This window comes from Rattus norvegicus, chromosome 4 (genome assembly GCF_021556685.1).
Source record: "Rattus norvegicus strain SHRSP/BbbUtx chromosome 4, alternate assembly SHRSP_T2T, whole genome shotgun sequence".
Taxonomy (NCBI): Eukaryota; Metazoa; Chordata; class Mammalia; order Rodentia; family Muridae; genus Rattus; species Rattus norvegicus.
The window spans coordinates 146,568,333-146,585,787 of record NC_141537.1 but is presented as its reverse complement, the minus strand read 5'-3'; the positions used below and the strand labels follow the sequence as shown (position 1 = coordinate 146,585,787).

The window sequence follows — 17,455 nt, the reverse complement described above, 5'->3', positions numbered from 1 at the left end:
TTTGTGTAATAGTGTTGAGACTAAAACCTAGGACCATCCATGTATGATAGTCATGCAACCCTACTACTGAACTAATCCCCGGTCCTTTTCATCTTTAAAAGTGAATTATAGTCTTTATCAGCTCTATGGGGTGGATGTTAAGAATTACACATGATAATATGTGTAAGATGTTTTGGAAAACACAAAGTGTTTTGGCGATCAGGGAGAAATCAAACATCGGCTGTTTACAGAACCCCATCTTCCTTCTTTGTGGACTTTGTATTCTACATACCATCTGTGTGACTAGATACTTATTTATAGTCACACACATCACTTTTTGAAAACTTGTTTCTTGAAAAATAACTTTACCCATGAAGTGTATTTAAGATAGAAAGCGCCATAGACATAGCAAAGGGAGCTGGACGGCAGGTTCAGTGGTGAAGAACATAGGCTGCTCTTTGAGAGGACCTGAGTTTGGTTCCTAAAACCTACATAGAGGCTCACAACCATCTGTAGCTCCACGTCTAGGGAACCCAACTCTCTTTTCTAGCCCCAGGTGGGTACCAAAATTCAGTGATATTCAGACATACAGGTAGACAAACCACTCATATAAACAAAATGTAAACATAGATAAATCTTTCTTAAGATATACTAAATAATGAAACAGCTTTGTTAAATTCTGATTATATGAAATTACCTTCTGAACACTTTGGGTCTATGAACTGTGATTTTAACCTGAATCTGGGTTAAGTGTTTGAGAAGTCAGACATTTTAGTACTGGAAGGAGATTTTCTCCCTGATAGACTCAGAAGGATTTGAGATCTGAAAAAGGAGGTAGGTTTTGGCCAATTTCATCTCTATGTATTGACTAAATTCAACCCATGACCAAATTCATGACCTAGACCTCAGAAATTTGAAAACACACTAGGAAAGGAGGGAAGAGGTGGGATTGAATTTCCTATCCCTCACCTTTATTAATGATTGAGTCTACAACTGAAGCAACCATTTTATCTCTTTGAGCCTTAGATTACCCTCTTGTAAAAGCAGGCGCTTGAAAAGATAAGGGAAACTATGACCTGCTACAATGCATGGGCCATTGCCTATGCTGCACAAGAAAGGCCAATAGACATTAGGCAAGAACAAGGGCTCTGATTCCGTCTTTCACATGGAGAGGAAGGCAGGGTTGAAGAGCCTGGGTCCTGAGGAATAAGAGATGGCTGATAATAAACTAAGAAGGTGGTTTGGTGACATTTATTTACCACTAAAGAGAAGGGGGCCTAGATTATGGGAGGCCTGAAGTAAAAAATGTAGAAAAAAATAGAAAAATGAAAGTAATAATTTGTAGCATTTAAAGGTTTTTGGTCTGTGTGTGTGATGGATGTTTATGGATTTGTGTGTGTGTGTGTGTGTGTGTGTGTGAAAGAGAGAGAGAGAGAGAGAGAGAGAGAGAGAGAGAGAGAGAGAGAGAGAGAGAAAGGTAAGAAGAGAGAAACAGCACAGAGGACAGAGAATAGCTTACAGCATCATTTCTCAAGTACTGTCCACCTTATGTTTGAGATGGGGGTCTCTCACTATCCCCCAACTTTCCAAGTGGGCTAGGCTAGCTGGCTATCAAGCCCCAGAGATCCAGCTGTTTCCACCTCCCACGTACAGAGAATATATGAGCATGTCAACATCCCTGGTCTTTTTTTAAAACATGGGCTCTGCAGCTTGAACTCAAGCTTTCACGCCTGCACTGCACCAGACAAGTGATCTCCACATCCTACACTTTTTAAAGTAATATTTTAAAACATCAACTAAGAGAACTTTTACCCAGCAAATTTTTAATTGAGTTATCCATGCTTTTAAAATACTATTCACCATGCTCAGTGTGGTATTGAAGGCTTGGATAAAGTTATAAAGCACTAAGCCACATTGATACTAAGTTGTTTTTTTTTTTTTATTTAAGGGTGGAATGCAGGCTCAGACTCTTCATGATAAGAAGAAATACTATGATCCAGAGACTTCTTAACATCTCTTGCACTTCAAAGACTCTACAATTGGCAGTGATTCTAATGTTTCCCTAAGCTTGTCAAGGTGGCTACAGAAAGACAAGCGTCCACAAATCCTCACAGATGGAGGTTTTCCACTGGCCTATTTTGGTATAAATATTCATCAAGGGCAGAAAATTAAACTAGATATGGGTCTGAGTTAGAAGTGGTTTGGCCTCAATTTCAGCCAGCCTTCAGTCATCCCTCAGGAGGGCCAGATCTTCTGAGATGTGACTGCTGTTGTTTGGAGACCGGGGCCAACTGTCTCCCCAGCCTATGGAAATCCCTGGTTTGTTCTCAGGGGACCTTTGGCTGGGAGCGGGGGTTGCTGGGTTCACAGGAAGGCCCGGTTCTTTGGAAACTGGAAGTGTATCAAGGTGTGGCTGATCTGCATCCTGTAAGGATTGCTTTGGAAGATAAGTTTGAAGGATGATACACATTTGTAAAAAATTCTCAGTTTGATTTGGTATGCCTCTCACTTTAGTTTCCTTTAGGTCTTAAGATGTCAAGGGCTGACATCTAGGTGTCTATCTGCCTCTACTCCTGCATCGTACTCCTCCTCGCTGTCTCTGGTTTTGGCTCATCAATGTAAAGGCCTATGAGTCAACAGCACAGCCACATGGGGCCCCACGGAGGAAGAGAAGGGAATGGTCTTCGTTTTCTCTTCCATATCTGTATCATACCATCCACTCTCATGTTCTATTTTCCTTCTTAGCCACTCAAGATGACTGTGTCTGTCTGGAGAGAGGGCAAAGCTGCTGTTTCCTTACTCTACTCATCTTTTCTTTACTTCCTGCTTGCCTTACTCTCTCTATTCCATCCACCATACCGCCAAGCAGCCCTTCCTGTATGCCTCAATAACAGGGAGCACACAGAGGGGACTGAGGCCAGGTGGAGGATTTCAGCACAAACAGGATATTGTGGTACAGGAATTAAAGCAAGCAGGACAACAATGGCAGCTGTCCCTGGACCACTCTGAAGGTAACACATGTGCTCAGTAGGAAAACAGATGGGAGTTAGGAATTCAGAAGTTTGTCCTGTTCCGAATTGCTGGCCTCATGGAAGATGGGTGTATGGAGAATAAGGTCCTCAAGCGGGGGTGCGAGCAAGAAAGTTCTGTTTGTGGAACCCGTGGCAGATCATTCAGAGGCTGGATACTCTCAGGTACATGACTGAAGAGGGACCACCAGAGACATGGTAATTCTGGACTAACAGAAGCGAGCTCTAAAAGCCCCACCAGCAACTCCTTGAGACAGACTTCTTTAATGTGGCATCCACCAGGCTGCTACAAGCATGGAGCCATCAGTCCCATTGTCCCTTGATCATCCATTCGTGGATCATCTTCTTTACATTTAAATACTACCTCTTCAAACCTTTAGCAGTACTTCAAAGTGAAATTTATACAGCCTTTTCCCATGTTGTTGTCTGGGTGTGTGATACACACGCATGTGTGTGCACGTGTGTTTGCTATGGTTTGCGTGTGGATGTCAGGGGACACTTTTGTGTATTTCTCTTCACTTTTCACCGTCTTTGAGACAAGGCCTCCTGCTGTTCACTGCTGTATTTGCTAGACTCGCTGGGCAGTGGGCTTCTGGGTCTCCTGGATCCAACTCCCACCTTCCAGAAGGATCACGGTGATCGCACCTCTGTGTGCTACCGTGCCTGGCTTTAGAGTTTAAAAATATTCAAAAATCTCAAGTATTCCCTTCATTGCTTTATATGCATATTCCCTAAAACCACTATCAGATAAAATGCAGAAAGCCCACATTCCACAAAGTTCCCAAGTGCCCCTTTCTTGGCAATCACCACTTTTTAGAAAGATAGCTACTATTTTGTCTTCTGTCCTTGTGGGCTTCATTTTACTCTGTTCAGAACATTATACAGGAGAAACTCTGTGGTATTATGTAATTTTGCCTGTTAATTCCTCTGTTCGAAGTGTTTAAGATTACCCAGGTGGTTGAATACATTAGATTAAAAAAAAAACTATTTAGCTTCTGTTATCTAAGTAGCCATTCTCATGCTGACGGGGATTATAATTGCTTACAAGGGCTGCTGTAGATAGAAATCTTTCCAGGCACTCTTGTCTAAGTGTTTATGGTGGATACCCATGGTCCTTTCTCTTAGACATATACATAAAACTGTTACAAGGTAGACAGATATTAAATCCCACGAGGAGCTGCCAGCAGCTTCTAGTTGTAGTATCATATTGTAGTCTCCCTGGAAACGTCACGTGACTTCTAGTTGCTCCACTTCTTTCCCAGATTTGGTAATGTCTGCCTTAATTTTAGCTTTCCACTGAGTATCCAACACAATCTCATTATGCTCTTCCTCTGTATTTCTTAGAGAAATAATGATGTCAACCCCCCTTTTTCTGCACACACAAGTTATTTAGGCCTCTTCTGTTGTGATGTACCTGGTCCAACCTTCGTTTTTCAGGATTGGAGACATGGCTTAGTGATTTAGAGCAGTTGTTGCTATAGCAGAAGACCCAGACTCAATTCTCAGCACCTACATGGTAACTCCCCAGCTACATGGAATCCCAGCTCCAGGAGATATGATGCCCCCTTCTGGTCCTTGTAAGCACCTGTATGTGCATAGCACAATACTAATATGCAGGTACCTATAAACATACTTAAATAAAATTTTTTTTTAAGTCGGCCATCAAGAATCAGTTTGTGGAAGTTATCTATATATTCTGGATACAACTTTTTGTCAAAAGCATCTATGTGTACAACACTTGGAAAACTTTCTCTTTGTGAACAGACTTTCACCTTTTGGTGGTGTCTTTTAGTGAAAGCAAGGTAGTTTTGACAGACAGCTCTCTTATCTTGATCATGGTGTCACTGTTCTAAGAATTTCAGATGGAAATAAACTATGACCATTCTGCAACAAGCATGAAGTTTCGATTCCTAAGATGGGCTTGGTGGAGCACGTTTCTCAGCACTGGGGAAGTGACGACAGGTGGATTCCTGTCGCTTACTGCCCCACATTGTGTCCATGCATACACACACACACACACACACACACACACACACACACACCCACACCCACACCCACCCACACACACACACACACACACACCCACACACACCCACACACACCCACACACACGTGTGCTATTGCTACTACAGTGCTTTAATAAGATTTCTTCTTTCCTTTCTCAGTCTTCTCAGGTTTTGTGTACACAGCTTCCCCACCTTTTTGTGAAACTGGGAATAACAGTGTTGAGCTTTCTTAAGTATTACCCAAGGGTGTGGGAGGTTTTTTTCTTAGTAATTCACTGGCACTTATGGTCCTCTGTTTAGCTTTTCCATCACAAAAGTCCTTTTCCAAGAACAGGATTGTCGGTGATATATAAGCACATGAGGATGGATGGAGAGAATATTCTTCCCACACAGAAATGACACAACTCACAAAAGTGGTCTCTGGATCAAACTGAAAGTAGGTCTGGGGCCCATCTCCCTCAGCTGAGGACTTAGGCTAGGACTCCAAGAACTGGGAAGGGACCCTGGAAATGAAGCCTCAGCTTCCACCTGATCAGTGTGGAAGACTTGACAGAAAGAACTAGAAATGGACTTTCAGGAAACAACTGGCCATGCAGTTTTGAGCTGACCATGGAAGCAAAGAGAGCTGCTGGGAAAAGGCTGCAGAGACACAGATTCTAGCCCAGGAGAAGGAAGAATTATTGAAGGATTAGAGATGTTAAAAAACAAACAAACAAACAAACAAACAGATCTATTCAAGAGGCGAAAATATTCTCATCACTGCCCACTTCATTCTGCATTGAAGGTTCTGGCCATGGAGGTTAGAAACAAACAAACAAACAAACAAACAAACAAACAAACAAACCAGTGTTTTGCTTTGTTTTTGAGGCAGTGTTTCATGTAGCCCAGGTGGACCTCAAACTTGCAATTTAGTTGAATTTCACCACACCTGGTTTATGCAGTGTTATGGATGGTACTCAGGGCTTTATACATGCAAAGCAAGCACGTGGCCAACTGAGCCACATCAGTAAATGCCTAGTATCTGATTTCTCTGTGTCCTTTTCCTCCTTCTTGTCTCAGTGCTGGGGATGAGCCCAGGGCCTTGTCTATGCTGGATAAATTCTCTCTCATTGAGCTACATTCCTGATCTATTAGCATGTCTACGAACTAGCTGTGGGATCTTGAATGAGTCATTTGGCCACGCTGGGTCTATGACCTTGCCCATTCAACATGAAAGCTGAGACTCTCTAAGGACTTTTTGATCCTCCAAAAATTAATTTTAATTGTTTAAGTGCAGAGCACAAGCATTATTCAAATAAGAATACACTGATTTCCCCTGTGATGGTCCTGGCTCTGGGCCCTAGGAAAGGTGGAAAGGTGGAAAGGTGGAGGCAGTTATGAAAAGCCTAATTAGCTACAAATCTTACTCTGGAGCTGTGTTTTCCTCCTGGGCTGTTGGGGCCTGCCGGCTGTGTGGGAGGATAGATGAGTTTCTCCATTAAATTTTGCCCTTTCTTCAAGTCCTTGCAAATATAGTTATGATGACAGTATTTTCATTTTCCACAAAACTTGGCAGCAAATCATTTGAGGGTTTTCCCTCAGGTCTTATAGTCCCACAACACTGCATGTAACAAAAATCAAGAACAGTCAACCTAGCGACTTTTTTGATATTCAAGCCTTGTAAATTTCATTTGGCTATGCCACCTGCTCTGAACTACTTCAAGAAAGAATCCAGATTTTCAGAGCCAGTCAGAAATCTGAAGGAAGAACTATGTGAAAGAAATCACTCTGACCAAAGATTCTGGGTCTCAAGGACCAAGGCTCTGCCTCTTAGAAGGCTGATGTCATCTTCATGGTTGATCAAGACAGTTGCTATGTTGCCGTTGTGTCTCGTCCAAAATATCCCACCAGCCCAAAGGATCTTCACTGAGGAAAAGGAACACGCTTTCAGATAACAGCTGGAATGGAGGGCTACACTGGCATGCTGTTCTCTATAGCATGAGACAGCTGATATCCCTAAGATAGACAGCAAGTGTGATGGGGACTATGAGTATCAGATATAGAAGGCACAAAGTGGGACTGTGACCTCGCGTCCTTGTCCAGCCTCATCTTTCAACATGAAACTCATGTTGCCCTCTTAGGGAGGCTTCCCTGACCTCTCTGAGGAAGATTAAGTACTACCTTTACTCATCTTCCTCAGCATCACTTTTGCCCCTCTACTCAAGACACTGCTGGCCAAGTATAAGAATTTAGCCCTCTTTTTTTTTTCAGCTAAATCAAACATGGGTAAGAGAATTTCACTGACATAATATTTTGTTTTCTATTTGGAACCTCACTTTGCAATTCTTCTCATGGTGATGCTAGCTACAGTTAACACAATATTTATATGTCAAGTGTTATGCTAAGGACTCAATAGATTATTGTAATGAGTGTAAGAGTTTTAGATGCATTTGCTGATCAAGAAACTGCGGTCCCTTTCAAAAATGACTTACTCAAGATAATAGAAAATGAGTAGTGTGGCTCAATGTGAGTCTAGTTTGTCTGTTCCAGCAGCCTGAGATATTCGTCATCATACATATGTGAAGATATGCTTAAACATATGTGTACCTCTGTGTGTATAGAGTATATGTATATAGATGTACATGTATGTATGTATATAGAGTATATGTGTGTAATACTGTTAAAGGCTTTATTCATGATGAGAAGGGACCTCCTGGCTGTCTGATAGGAATACATCTCAGAATAATGTTTTAAATGCCTAAATTAAAATTCCAAAGGAAACCATTATTGAAATGACATAAACACATAAATTCAGAGATGAGGTTTAGTAATAGGAGAGTTTTTAAAAAAATTATTAGTAAATAATGGTGTCTATCATCACTACCTTTTCAAAGCAAGGGTGAATATAAATATCATGGCCAAATTCAATGTAGCTAAATAATTACTGACATCCATTGGAATTTAGGGCCTGGGACTCATAAACTTCCAAAGCCTTTGCCTCCAGTCCTAATAGAAGGAATTAATACCTTTTAATGAGAGATTAGAGATATAAGATATAAAGTTTTTCTCACTAAGTTGTTCGGTAACCCATTTGGAGTGACATAGCTCTCATTAAAAAGCATACTCTCTTTAAGTATCGAGGAGTATAATTCAATGATAGAAGGCTTGTATAGAAAGCTCCGGGGCCTGGATCTTATCCTTAGAACTAAAAATACAAAAGTAAAATGTATATGCTTTGGCCCAGTATATTGGCACACACCCGAAATCTTGGAACTTGGAGGAACTCGAAAGGCTGAGGCAGGAAAAATTATGAGTCAAGACTAGCCTCAGCTACAGTGAAATCCCACCTCAGCCAAGAAAAGTTCCCTTGCCTCTATGTACCAGTGAGATTTCAGAATTATCTCCCTTACAGAATTTCCTATCCACTGTGCCTCTCATTAGAGTCAAGTCCTCTTAAGCAGGAATCTCGATGGCTACAGAGACAGCTGAAGTAGAGAGAGTGTAGAAGCCTTGGGTGGTGTGTGGCTGTCCTCCAGGATAGGGACAAAACTGGGATCTTCTTTCCTTTCACCTCCTGTAGCCAGCATATTTCTTGGGCCAGTCACCTTGGTAGTAAGCCTCAGGAATCAATAGCTAGAAACACCACTTAGTCATGTGGCCCAAATAGATGGTGTCTTCTTAAGGACAGGTTTCTTATAGACCATTACTCAGCCAGTAGCCCTTTCCCTGTTAGTTTACTCTTTGGTGCCCCTGAAATCAACACAATGAAAAAAATACAACCCAGGGTTCAGTAGTCTCTGAGGATATGTACTTAGCACAGACAACTTGTTTACCTTCCTATCTGCATTAATGCTAAAACTAGGTACTGGTTAGACCTGGAAGCTACTTTTTAACTCTGTTTCTCATGGTTGCTAAGAGTCTTGTTTAGGATGTAAAAAGTGGGGAAAGAATTGACGTATTCCAATGTCAGAGTGAGGAAGTGTATTTGGGTTCCTCTGAAGGTGTGCAGTCCCTGGGGATGTGAGGATGTCTAGGGAAAGATGATGATGATGATGATGATGATGATGATGATGGTGGTGGTGGTGGTGGTGGTGTGTGTGTGTGTGTGTGTGTGTGTGTGTGTGTGTGTGTGAGTGTTAGATGGGAGGTCAAGTAACACATAGAATCTGGAACACCGACATTGTTGGGCTTTTCTCTTACCATATAAAGAATGAATTCCACCACATTCAAGTTTGCAAGGTAGGAGTCTCAGAGCCTTTTTATTCACTGTATGACAAGATAGTTGGTGGAACCTAATAAATGCTAAACAACTGTTTGTTCAGGAAGGAATAAGTGAGTTTCACTTTACTTTATAAGCAAGGTATCTAATGATAAGTGCCTGGGTAAGATTACATGGTGAGGTTGGACAAGGTGAAGGCTGCTGTGGAAAGGCTGGCCATGAGCGATCCAGGATGAACTGCTGCTATCCCCATGGTTTTGCATATGGCGTGGCCTGAACATATTTATGGCTGGATCAAGTTTAGCTACAAAGAGAAGGTCCTGCAATCTGATATCTTAGAAGCCTCCACATGTGATGTAGGCAAACTGAACTTGCTCTTCCAACATTCCAGTGCTTAATGACCTATGAGATTTTTGCTTTGTGCTGCTGAGAAGGAATGCCAATAGCAGCAGGGGAGACATGTTTATTGCTTACTTTATCCCATTAAACTATCATTTACATGTAAAATTACTATTAGCCTGTGTTCTCAAAGGAGGGATCAGAGGTCCAGCAAGGATGAATAACATGGTAAAAATTGTGGTGCTGGTAAATGACAGAATTAGGTCTTATCTCTAGATCACTATGCTTGCAACATGTGGATTTTTTTCCCACCCCAGGTTGCGCATGTGTTTGTATTTGTGTGTGTGTGTGTGTGTGTGTGTGTGTGTGTGTGTGTGTGTGTGTATATATATATATATATATAAAGTGTCTTCTTTATCCATTTTCCACCTTATTTTATAAGACAAGATCTTTTATTGGGATTAAGGGCTTACCAAGTTGTCTAGGCTGGATGGTCACTAAGTCCCGGAGATCCTCTTGTCTGTGCCCAGGACAGTTCTAGGATTACAGGAGAGCACTACCATTTAAGTCTACTTAACTCATTGACACAATGATTCATTTGCACTTATCTTCATAGATAATATTTAAAGCATGTTTTAAATTATGAGAGAAAAAAATTTAATCCATGAACAAATAATGTGGATATGTAATAGCTAGCTGGGGCTGGACATCCATAGTCTTTGCCCTTCAAAATAGAAAATGGCCAAATAGGGCCTTAATTTCCCCCTCGAGCAATATTGCTTCCTTTTAAAGCATGTCCTGTGGGAGCCTGGTCTGTGGTTTTCTTGTCCTGATTCATATATTACTGGGCAGACCATGAGTCAAGCTGACCAAGCATGTTGGGATGGACATTTCTCAGGGAAGCTTATCCCCATACTAACACTTCCTGGAATCTTTGAATCTAGTATCTATAGGATTTATTTTAAGGAACAGAATAATATGGTAATAATGTGATTCCTTGAATAGTTTCTGTACCCTATCTTGCCTATAGGATATTTTCAGTCTTTCAGAAAAGCAGGAAGAACATAGAAAGTTTCTACTGTATCTTCAGAAATAGCTTTAACTGGATGTGGATGACAATTCTGGTGGTAATCACATATATATCTGAAGAGAACAGAAGCCTGGTGACACTGGCAAATGCTGAGAAGTTGTCCCTAGTGAGTTTATTTACTTTTTGTGTGAAACTTACAGTATTAGTCATCCCCCTTCTACTCTGACTTTTGCTCTGGGTAGATGAGCTTAGGCTTTGTGTCCTATGGAGCCTGGTTTTGACTTCTTTGCCTGTCATGTTAGGCAAACATTTCTACTTTGAGTCTAAATTTACTCATATGTGGATGGACACTGCTGTCTTCTTTTGTTGGCTCTGAAGGCTAATCATAATGATATCAGGGCATATGCTAGGCATCCTGAGTATTCTGGAGGGCTGTCAATCCTTTCCCTCTTTCGTTTTTTTCCCAAACTTGTCTGTCCTAACAGAGAACAGATAAGTTGTCTGGGAAGAAGGAACCCAAACAGTTGATAATAGCAAGAACAAGTAAAACTCTTTAGCGAGAGAGAAAAAAAGTGAACAGGCTCTTCTCTCATATAAAAGAAGCAGACTTAGGCGACAAAGTTGATGTGAGAATTTTATATAGTGTTGAGATTGCATTGCCATTTCTGATTTTATAAAAGCCAGGGTCTGGGCTGAGAATGTGGCTGAGCAGGTAAAGGCACTTGCATCAAGCCAGGTGGCCTGAGTTTGATCCCCAGAAACTTTAGTGGAAAGAGAAAAGCAACTCCTGAAAGTTGTTCTCTGATAGGTACTATATCATACACACACACACACACACACACACACACACACACACACACACACTAAATATAAATAAATGTAATAAAATAAAACACCAAATGTCTGCCTCAAGTATCTAAGCTTAGATATCAAATATGTGTCAACTCTTAAAAAGAACCTTAGTGTGCACAGGCCCTTTCTTCACCTTTAGCTCCTAGAGAAATTCCACAGATGGCATTTTCTTGAGCTCCAATAAACTTATGCTCTTGACATATGTGACACAAAGAATGCCTAAGACACCAAAAATGTCCCAAGTACAGTCAAGGAAGCCCCCCTGATCTCAAGGAATCTCATAGAAGTGGCTTTTGGCCCTACACCTGTCAAGGCTGTGGCAGCTGCTGGCCAAATCCTCTTCCTCCATGTAAGAGGCAGAGTTTAAAGGAGAATAATGAAGAGCAACAGTTGTCTCTTCCTCTGGGATATTCTAGAAGTTGATGGATAATTCTGCTTTCCTAAGAATGGAGTGTTAGGTGTATTTCTCCACAATTCCTTGATTAGGAAGATAGTCTGACACAAAAGAAAGGAGAGCGGGATGGAGGGAAAAAGAAACTGGATTTTATCCAACTTCTGTCACTTAGGGAAATGATCTGTGTATAGGCCTCCTGCAAATAAATTCCTGAATCATAATAACAATTATTTGTTAATTAGCTAATTAATTGTTTTTTTTTAGTACTTGGAATAGCATCCAGGGTCTCAAGTGTGCTAGGTAAGCATGCTACTTCTGAGGTATAATTTAAGTACATCTCAGACCTTTACTAACTGCGGTGAGTCAACCACCTGCCAGAGAAATGAATGTTTAAATGTTGTTGGGTAAGGGGTGGTGAGATAAGAGCTCTTCAGGTCGGCTATGAATCATGGCAAATCTCTGTTGCATTATGCACAGGCTATTTTGAATATGTGAGCAGGAAAGATAGGGTGATTCTTCTCCCTTGGAATCCAGTCCCAAGTCTCTTCTGGAACGCATTTGGCTCAATATCCTCTCCCGAAAGTGCCCAGAGTACAGACACGGAAGAGATATGTAGGAGCTGGGTGGTCTGGCGCTCTGCTTTGCTGGGTTCAGCCTGTCTTGCCCTGCCTCAGCACCCCTGACTTAGAAGATCCTGTTCCCATGGCTGAGGGTGGCTCCTTGTACTGTGCTGTAGCTTACCTGTGACCTCCTGACAGCCTGTTCAGACAGAGCTGCAAGTCAGGATGCGCGTCTGCCGCACGCAGAGTAATAATTCTCTTAAAAAAGAGTTAGAGAACTCAGCAGGTGAAAGCATTTTCCCTGCCAGCCTCACCACCCAAGTTTAACCCTTTAAACTCATAGCAGAGAACTGACCCCCCACCCCCAAGGGTTGTTCCCTCACCTCTATACTTGTGCTGTGGCACACATGGACGTAAACACGCACAATCTTCACACTCCTTTTGGGAACAAGTTGCTGTTTGCACCTAGGCCTTCAATGTGTTGGCTCTTAAGGTCTTCAGGTGACAGCTTAATGTGTTTTTAAGGCTGAGCAAGCCAGTGACGACTCTTGAGGAGCCCTGCTTATGTTGGACTGGCCTGCCTAAGCCATGTGCCAGAAAATTCACACACAGCAAGAATTAGAGGTGAAGACAGGAAGGGCTTGGACCGAGCTGAGGACGAACCTGGAGCACAGGCTAGCCAGGCAGGATGTAATGGGGATAGGTGTGGAGAAAGATATATGTAATTGAACCTGGACATGCACTTGGATATCTTATCACTTAGTGCTCCTTGGGCGTTGTGTTAAGGAGCAAAACAGAGAGTCCTTTGGAGCCAAAATGTTAGTGTTGCAGTGGAATGAGTGTATCTTAAGATTCTTTCGAGATCTAGTCCATTTGAAAACCCTACCAGGGGCTTCTGACCATCAGGGGATCTTTCAGAGCCAACTAACTTCTAGACACCTTTTCAGCAACCTGTCAGTAGTTTGACTCTTCCAAGCCTCAGTTTTCACATCTAAAAAGTCAGAAAGAGTTCCACCGGGTCCTCAACACTCTCTCTCTCTCTCTCTCTCTCTCTCTCTCTCTCTCTCTCTCTCTGTGTGTGTGTGTGTGTTTATAAGTGCCTGTGATAGCCTAAGGACAACCTTGGGTATTTTTCCTCCAGGGCCATCCACTTTGTGTGTTTGTCTCTCATTGGAAACTTGAAGTCATCAAGTCTGAGGGATCTGTCTCAGTGCTGAGATTACACCTATGTGACATGGATTTTTATTTGGGTGCTAAAGGTTGAACTCAAGTCCTTATGATTGCGTGGCAAACCCCTTCCCAGTCCCACTAAGGGCCGATTTTCATGGAGTACTCCTATGCTGAGTTTCTAATGTACATCATTGTGCTAAGCATCCTAGGCACCGTGAGAAGTTAATCCCACTATTTCCTCTTCAGTTTTCAGAAGCTTCTAGGACACCAACACAGAAGTTAGTTTCCTTGCCCGTGCCCAGCTAGTAAGTAGTGGAGCAGGGATTTGAACTCATATCTGATGCCAAAGCCTGTGGCAGTAAACAGAATTTTTAATAAGCATCTGAAGGGAAAATTTATCCTGCTGATTGGTTTCACCTAGAGACAGACATTTGTTCTTTGCTGCCAAAGAATGTTGGCAATTTCACTATGCTCAGGGGCCTGCCTGTCCTGGGGAATAATCTCCTTTCCCAAGAGAAAAGCAAAGGATGGTTCAAGAGCAGTCAGTGGCTTGGGACCATTCCCCATCCTCTGGCCTTGTGTACAAGAGCTTGCTTTCCACAGTGAGGGAGGCAGACGGTCTGGGCTCAGTCACATGATCTCCAAGGCTACTCCAGTTTGGAACTTTATATTTTCTCTTGAAGACTATTAAATGACTTCTTAGCTGCTGGGGATTCCCACTCCTCCCAACCCTTGGGGGACAGGGCAATGGGGACACTGAAATCCACGTTAAACCCTTTCGCATTTTGTAAATAGGTCTTTTGCGGTCTGAAACTGGTTCAGAATGTCTAAGTGTGATTATGTTCCCTGAAGCCAAATGTTATAAGCCCCCCAATGGCTGCTGATTTTTAAAGTAAATATGCAATAAACTCTTTTCAGCTTTTGATAGGACACAGTATTTGTCAGCGCTGTGCCATTTGGCAAGGCCCTCTTGGGTTCCCTTCCCTTCCCTCCACTCTTTAGATTGAAGACATTGGTTAATCCACCCCCTTGGTGATCTTCCCCAGTGGTTGAAATTCCAAGAGGTAAACCTTTCATCTTTGCCCACTTCATTCCTTCTCTAAGCCTGTAATTGGATCTAAATGGAAAATAAAACCTTCGCAGGCCAAGGAAGTTGGCAACAGACAGTGACACGAAGAGGAACATGTTCCATCTCTAATCCAGAGAATCACACCCTCCTATGCAAACAAGGCTTTCTCCAAGCGTGGCCTGGGCTCTTGGTGAAGGAGAGGGATCTTTACAGACTTCATTTCATATTCTAAGATGTCAACCGGCTTATAGCAACACACTCTCACATCATTTGACCCATCTGAGGACAGTGAAATGCCGTCGTCATCCCTGAATCCTGGTAGTTTGACTGAATTTGGGCCGTGGCCCAAACATACCATACCACAGTGCTACAGACAGAAAGATAATCCTAGAGGCACCCTAAGGAGTCACTGTGGGATTAGCTATCTCCACTTTAGTCATTGCTTTCTGAGTATCACTGTGAGCATGTGATATGCGTGCTAGGCTGGAACAGAGACGGGCAAGAATGAAGTCTGCCCTCAAACATGGGGAAAATGCGCAGAGCAGGAAGAGTGAAGCCTGCATATAATTAAAGACTAGCAGGTACCTCCCCCCACCCCAACACACACACTCAGGTCTCAGTGCTGTGTGAACTCTGGAGGAGAGATGACACTCGGTTCTGCAAATAGTCTGGGGAATGCATCAGGGAGATGCCCAGAGTAAGTCTGATTTGACAGCATGTGCAGAAGAAATCACTAGGCTCAGGAGTGGGAGGGCAGGAGGTCTGGGGCTTCCTCTCTCCCACCTCCCTTCTCCCTGCCTTCTGCAGTCTCCTTTTCTTTCTTTTGCTTTTCTACCTCCCCCAAAATGTCAGCAAAGGAGAACTTTGCCCTGCAAGATTGAATACTCTGAAAGCATGGCTTAATAATTACTTCTTGGAGATATTAACCTACACTATCAAGATTGCTGGTAAAACTATTGGGTTGTCTCTCCTCCCTACATTATAGATCAGGAAAGTGCTGTTAAGAATGTGACGATGACGTTATCACTGTTGTACTGCTAAAAAGTGCCAGACAAAGGGCCAGGGTTTGAACACCTCTGTCCCCTAGAGCTACCTCTCTGTGACCCTACACCTCCTATTTCACCACCTGGGTAGAGTCATTGCTGCTTTCCTGGCCCCTAAGTCTTCTCATAGCCCAGGCTTCTGCTTTCAGGGTGCCTCAGGTAAGGAGGCAGCCAGTTTAGAGCTGAAGGCACAGCTGCTGGCCCTGCCTGCAGCAATTTACCCGTGACCTTCTGGGCTCTGGGCCAGCCCTTCTTGAAAGGGAAACGTGCAGACCCTGGGGACAGAAATTAGTTCCCCTGAGCTAGAATGGCTGCCATTGCCAACTGCACCAAAAGAAACTTTTCTGCGTGCTGGGGAAGCCACAGAATTCTGAAAGGGTAGCGAAGGGGGAGGGGTTGCATTACAGTCCCCCTCTCCCCCACCTCCCCACAACCTTTACTAAAGGCACATCAGGGAGGTTGGAGGGTACAGGGAGAGAAAGCCAGGACATTTCCCGTGACCACAAATAAGCATCTACTTCCTCCCTCTAAATTTTGACTTTCATTCACCTTTAATCAGCATCAATAAAGAACCAAGACTCAGTGCAAATACTTTTTCTTAACAATAGCTTTAAGAGTAATTTGGGGGATGAGCCTGTCACCTCAAAGAAGTATTACCACCCATTCTGTTTTCTGTGCGTTCTGTGGGTTTGATGCACCCATTAAGGTGTCCCTAGGTACCCAGTGCATCTGAGAGCAGTGGGAACTGAACCGTACAGGAGTACAGAGAGATCCCGGCTCACCTTTTGCACTCGAGGGTTGAGGTCCTTGGCTACCTTTGCCATCCTGGGGGTGCAGAACTAGCACCTGGCTTCTCAGGCAGGGGAGAGAGGGCACGCAGAATGGACAGCGCTGCTGATGGGCCAAGTTCAGATTCCCTTGCCTGCTTCCAGCGGGCAGCTCTGTGCTCAGAGCCGCGCTGCGGTCTGCTTTAATTGGAGAGCGGGACTCCCTCTAAAACGTGGCCAGCCAATGCCTGTGGGCGTCCACTCGAGGCCAGCGAATCAGAGCAAAGACTGCACCCCTCCCTTAGGGTGGCCTCTGCAGGGAGGCTGAGAACTTGGCTAAACTCTACCCTGACGTCAGTTTAGCCGGCTGCCCTGCCACCTAGGGTTCACATCTGTCCCCTAGGCGGCAGGAAACCCTCCCCACGCCCTTCTCCTTTAAAGGGCAAGGAGAAGAGGGCGGGGCAGAGGAGACCCAGGCAGATCCATTCAGGTCAAAAGAGAGAGCAAAGAGGAGAGCCAAGGTATTTTTAGAGAGCTGGCTCCAAAAATAAATGCTGAGCAGTGCTCTCTGACCACCTCGTCCCCCTTGTCCCAGGGGTGCGCGAGGCAGGTGGTCTCCAGAAGCCCGGCTGACCTGGGTAAGGTCTCTAGTAACCAGAGAGAAAAGGCTTGAGTAAATTACAGTTTCTCTAAAAAAGTAACAACAAAAAAGTTTAAAATACCTTTTTATAACTTGTTTAAACTTCTCAGAGGAAGAAAACACAATCTATGTTTTGTGTTTGTGTGTGTGTGTGTGTGTGTGTGTGTGTGTGTGTGTGAGAGAGAGAGAGAGAGAGAGAAAGAGAGAGAGAGACAGAGACAGAGACAGAGACAGAGAGTCACAACACTTGTGTGGAGGTCAGAGAACGACTTGTGGAAGACAGTTCTCTCCTACCACCATGTGGGCTCCCATTATGGAACTCAGGTCATTAGGTTGGCAGCAAATACCTTTAACCAGGGAGCCATTCCCATATTATAGC

General features: G+C 43.4%; 1 protein-coding gene across 1 annotated transcript in view; it reads right to left on the bottom strand.

Annotated features, from left to right (window-relative positions):
• Positions 1–16,601, bottom strand: part of Lmcd1 (LIM and cysteine-rich domains 1) — a 58,869-nt gene extending 42,268 nt beyond the window's left edge. The window contains exon 1 of the mRNA NM_001008562.1: positions 16,452–16,601. Coding sequence (NP_001008562.1) covers positions 16,452–16,493 — 42 coding nt within the window. The 5' untranslated portion in view covers positions 16,494–16,601. The remainder of the gene's footprint in view (positions 1–16,451) is intronic.
• Positions 16,602–17,455: the final 854 nt, after the last annotated feature.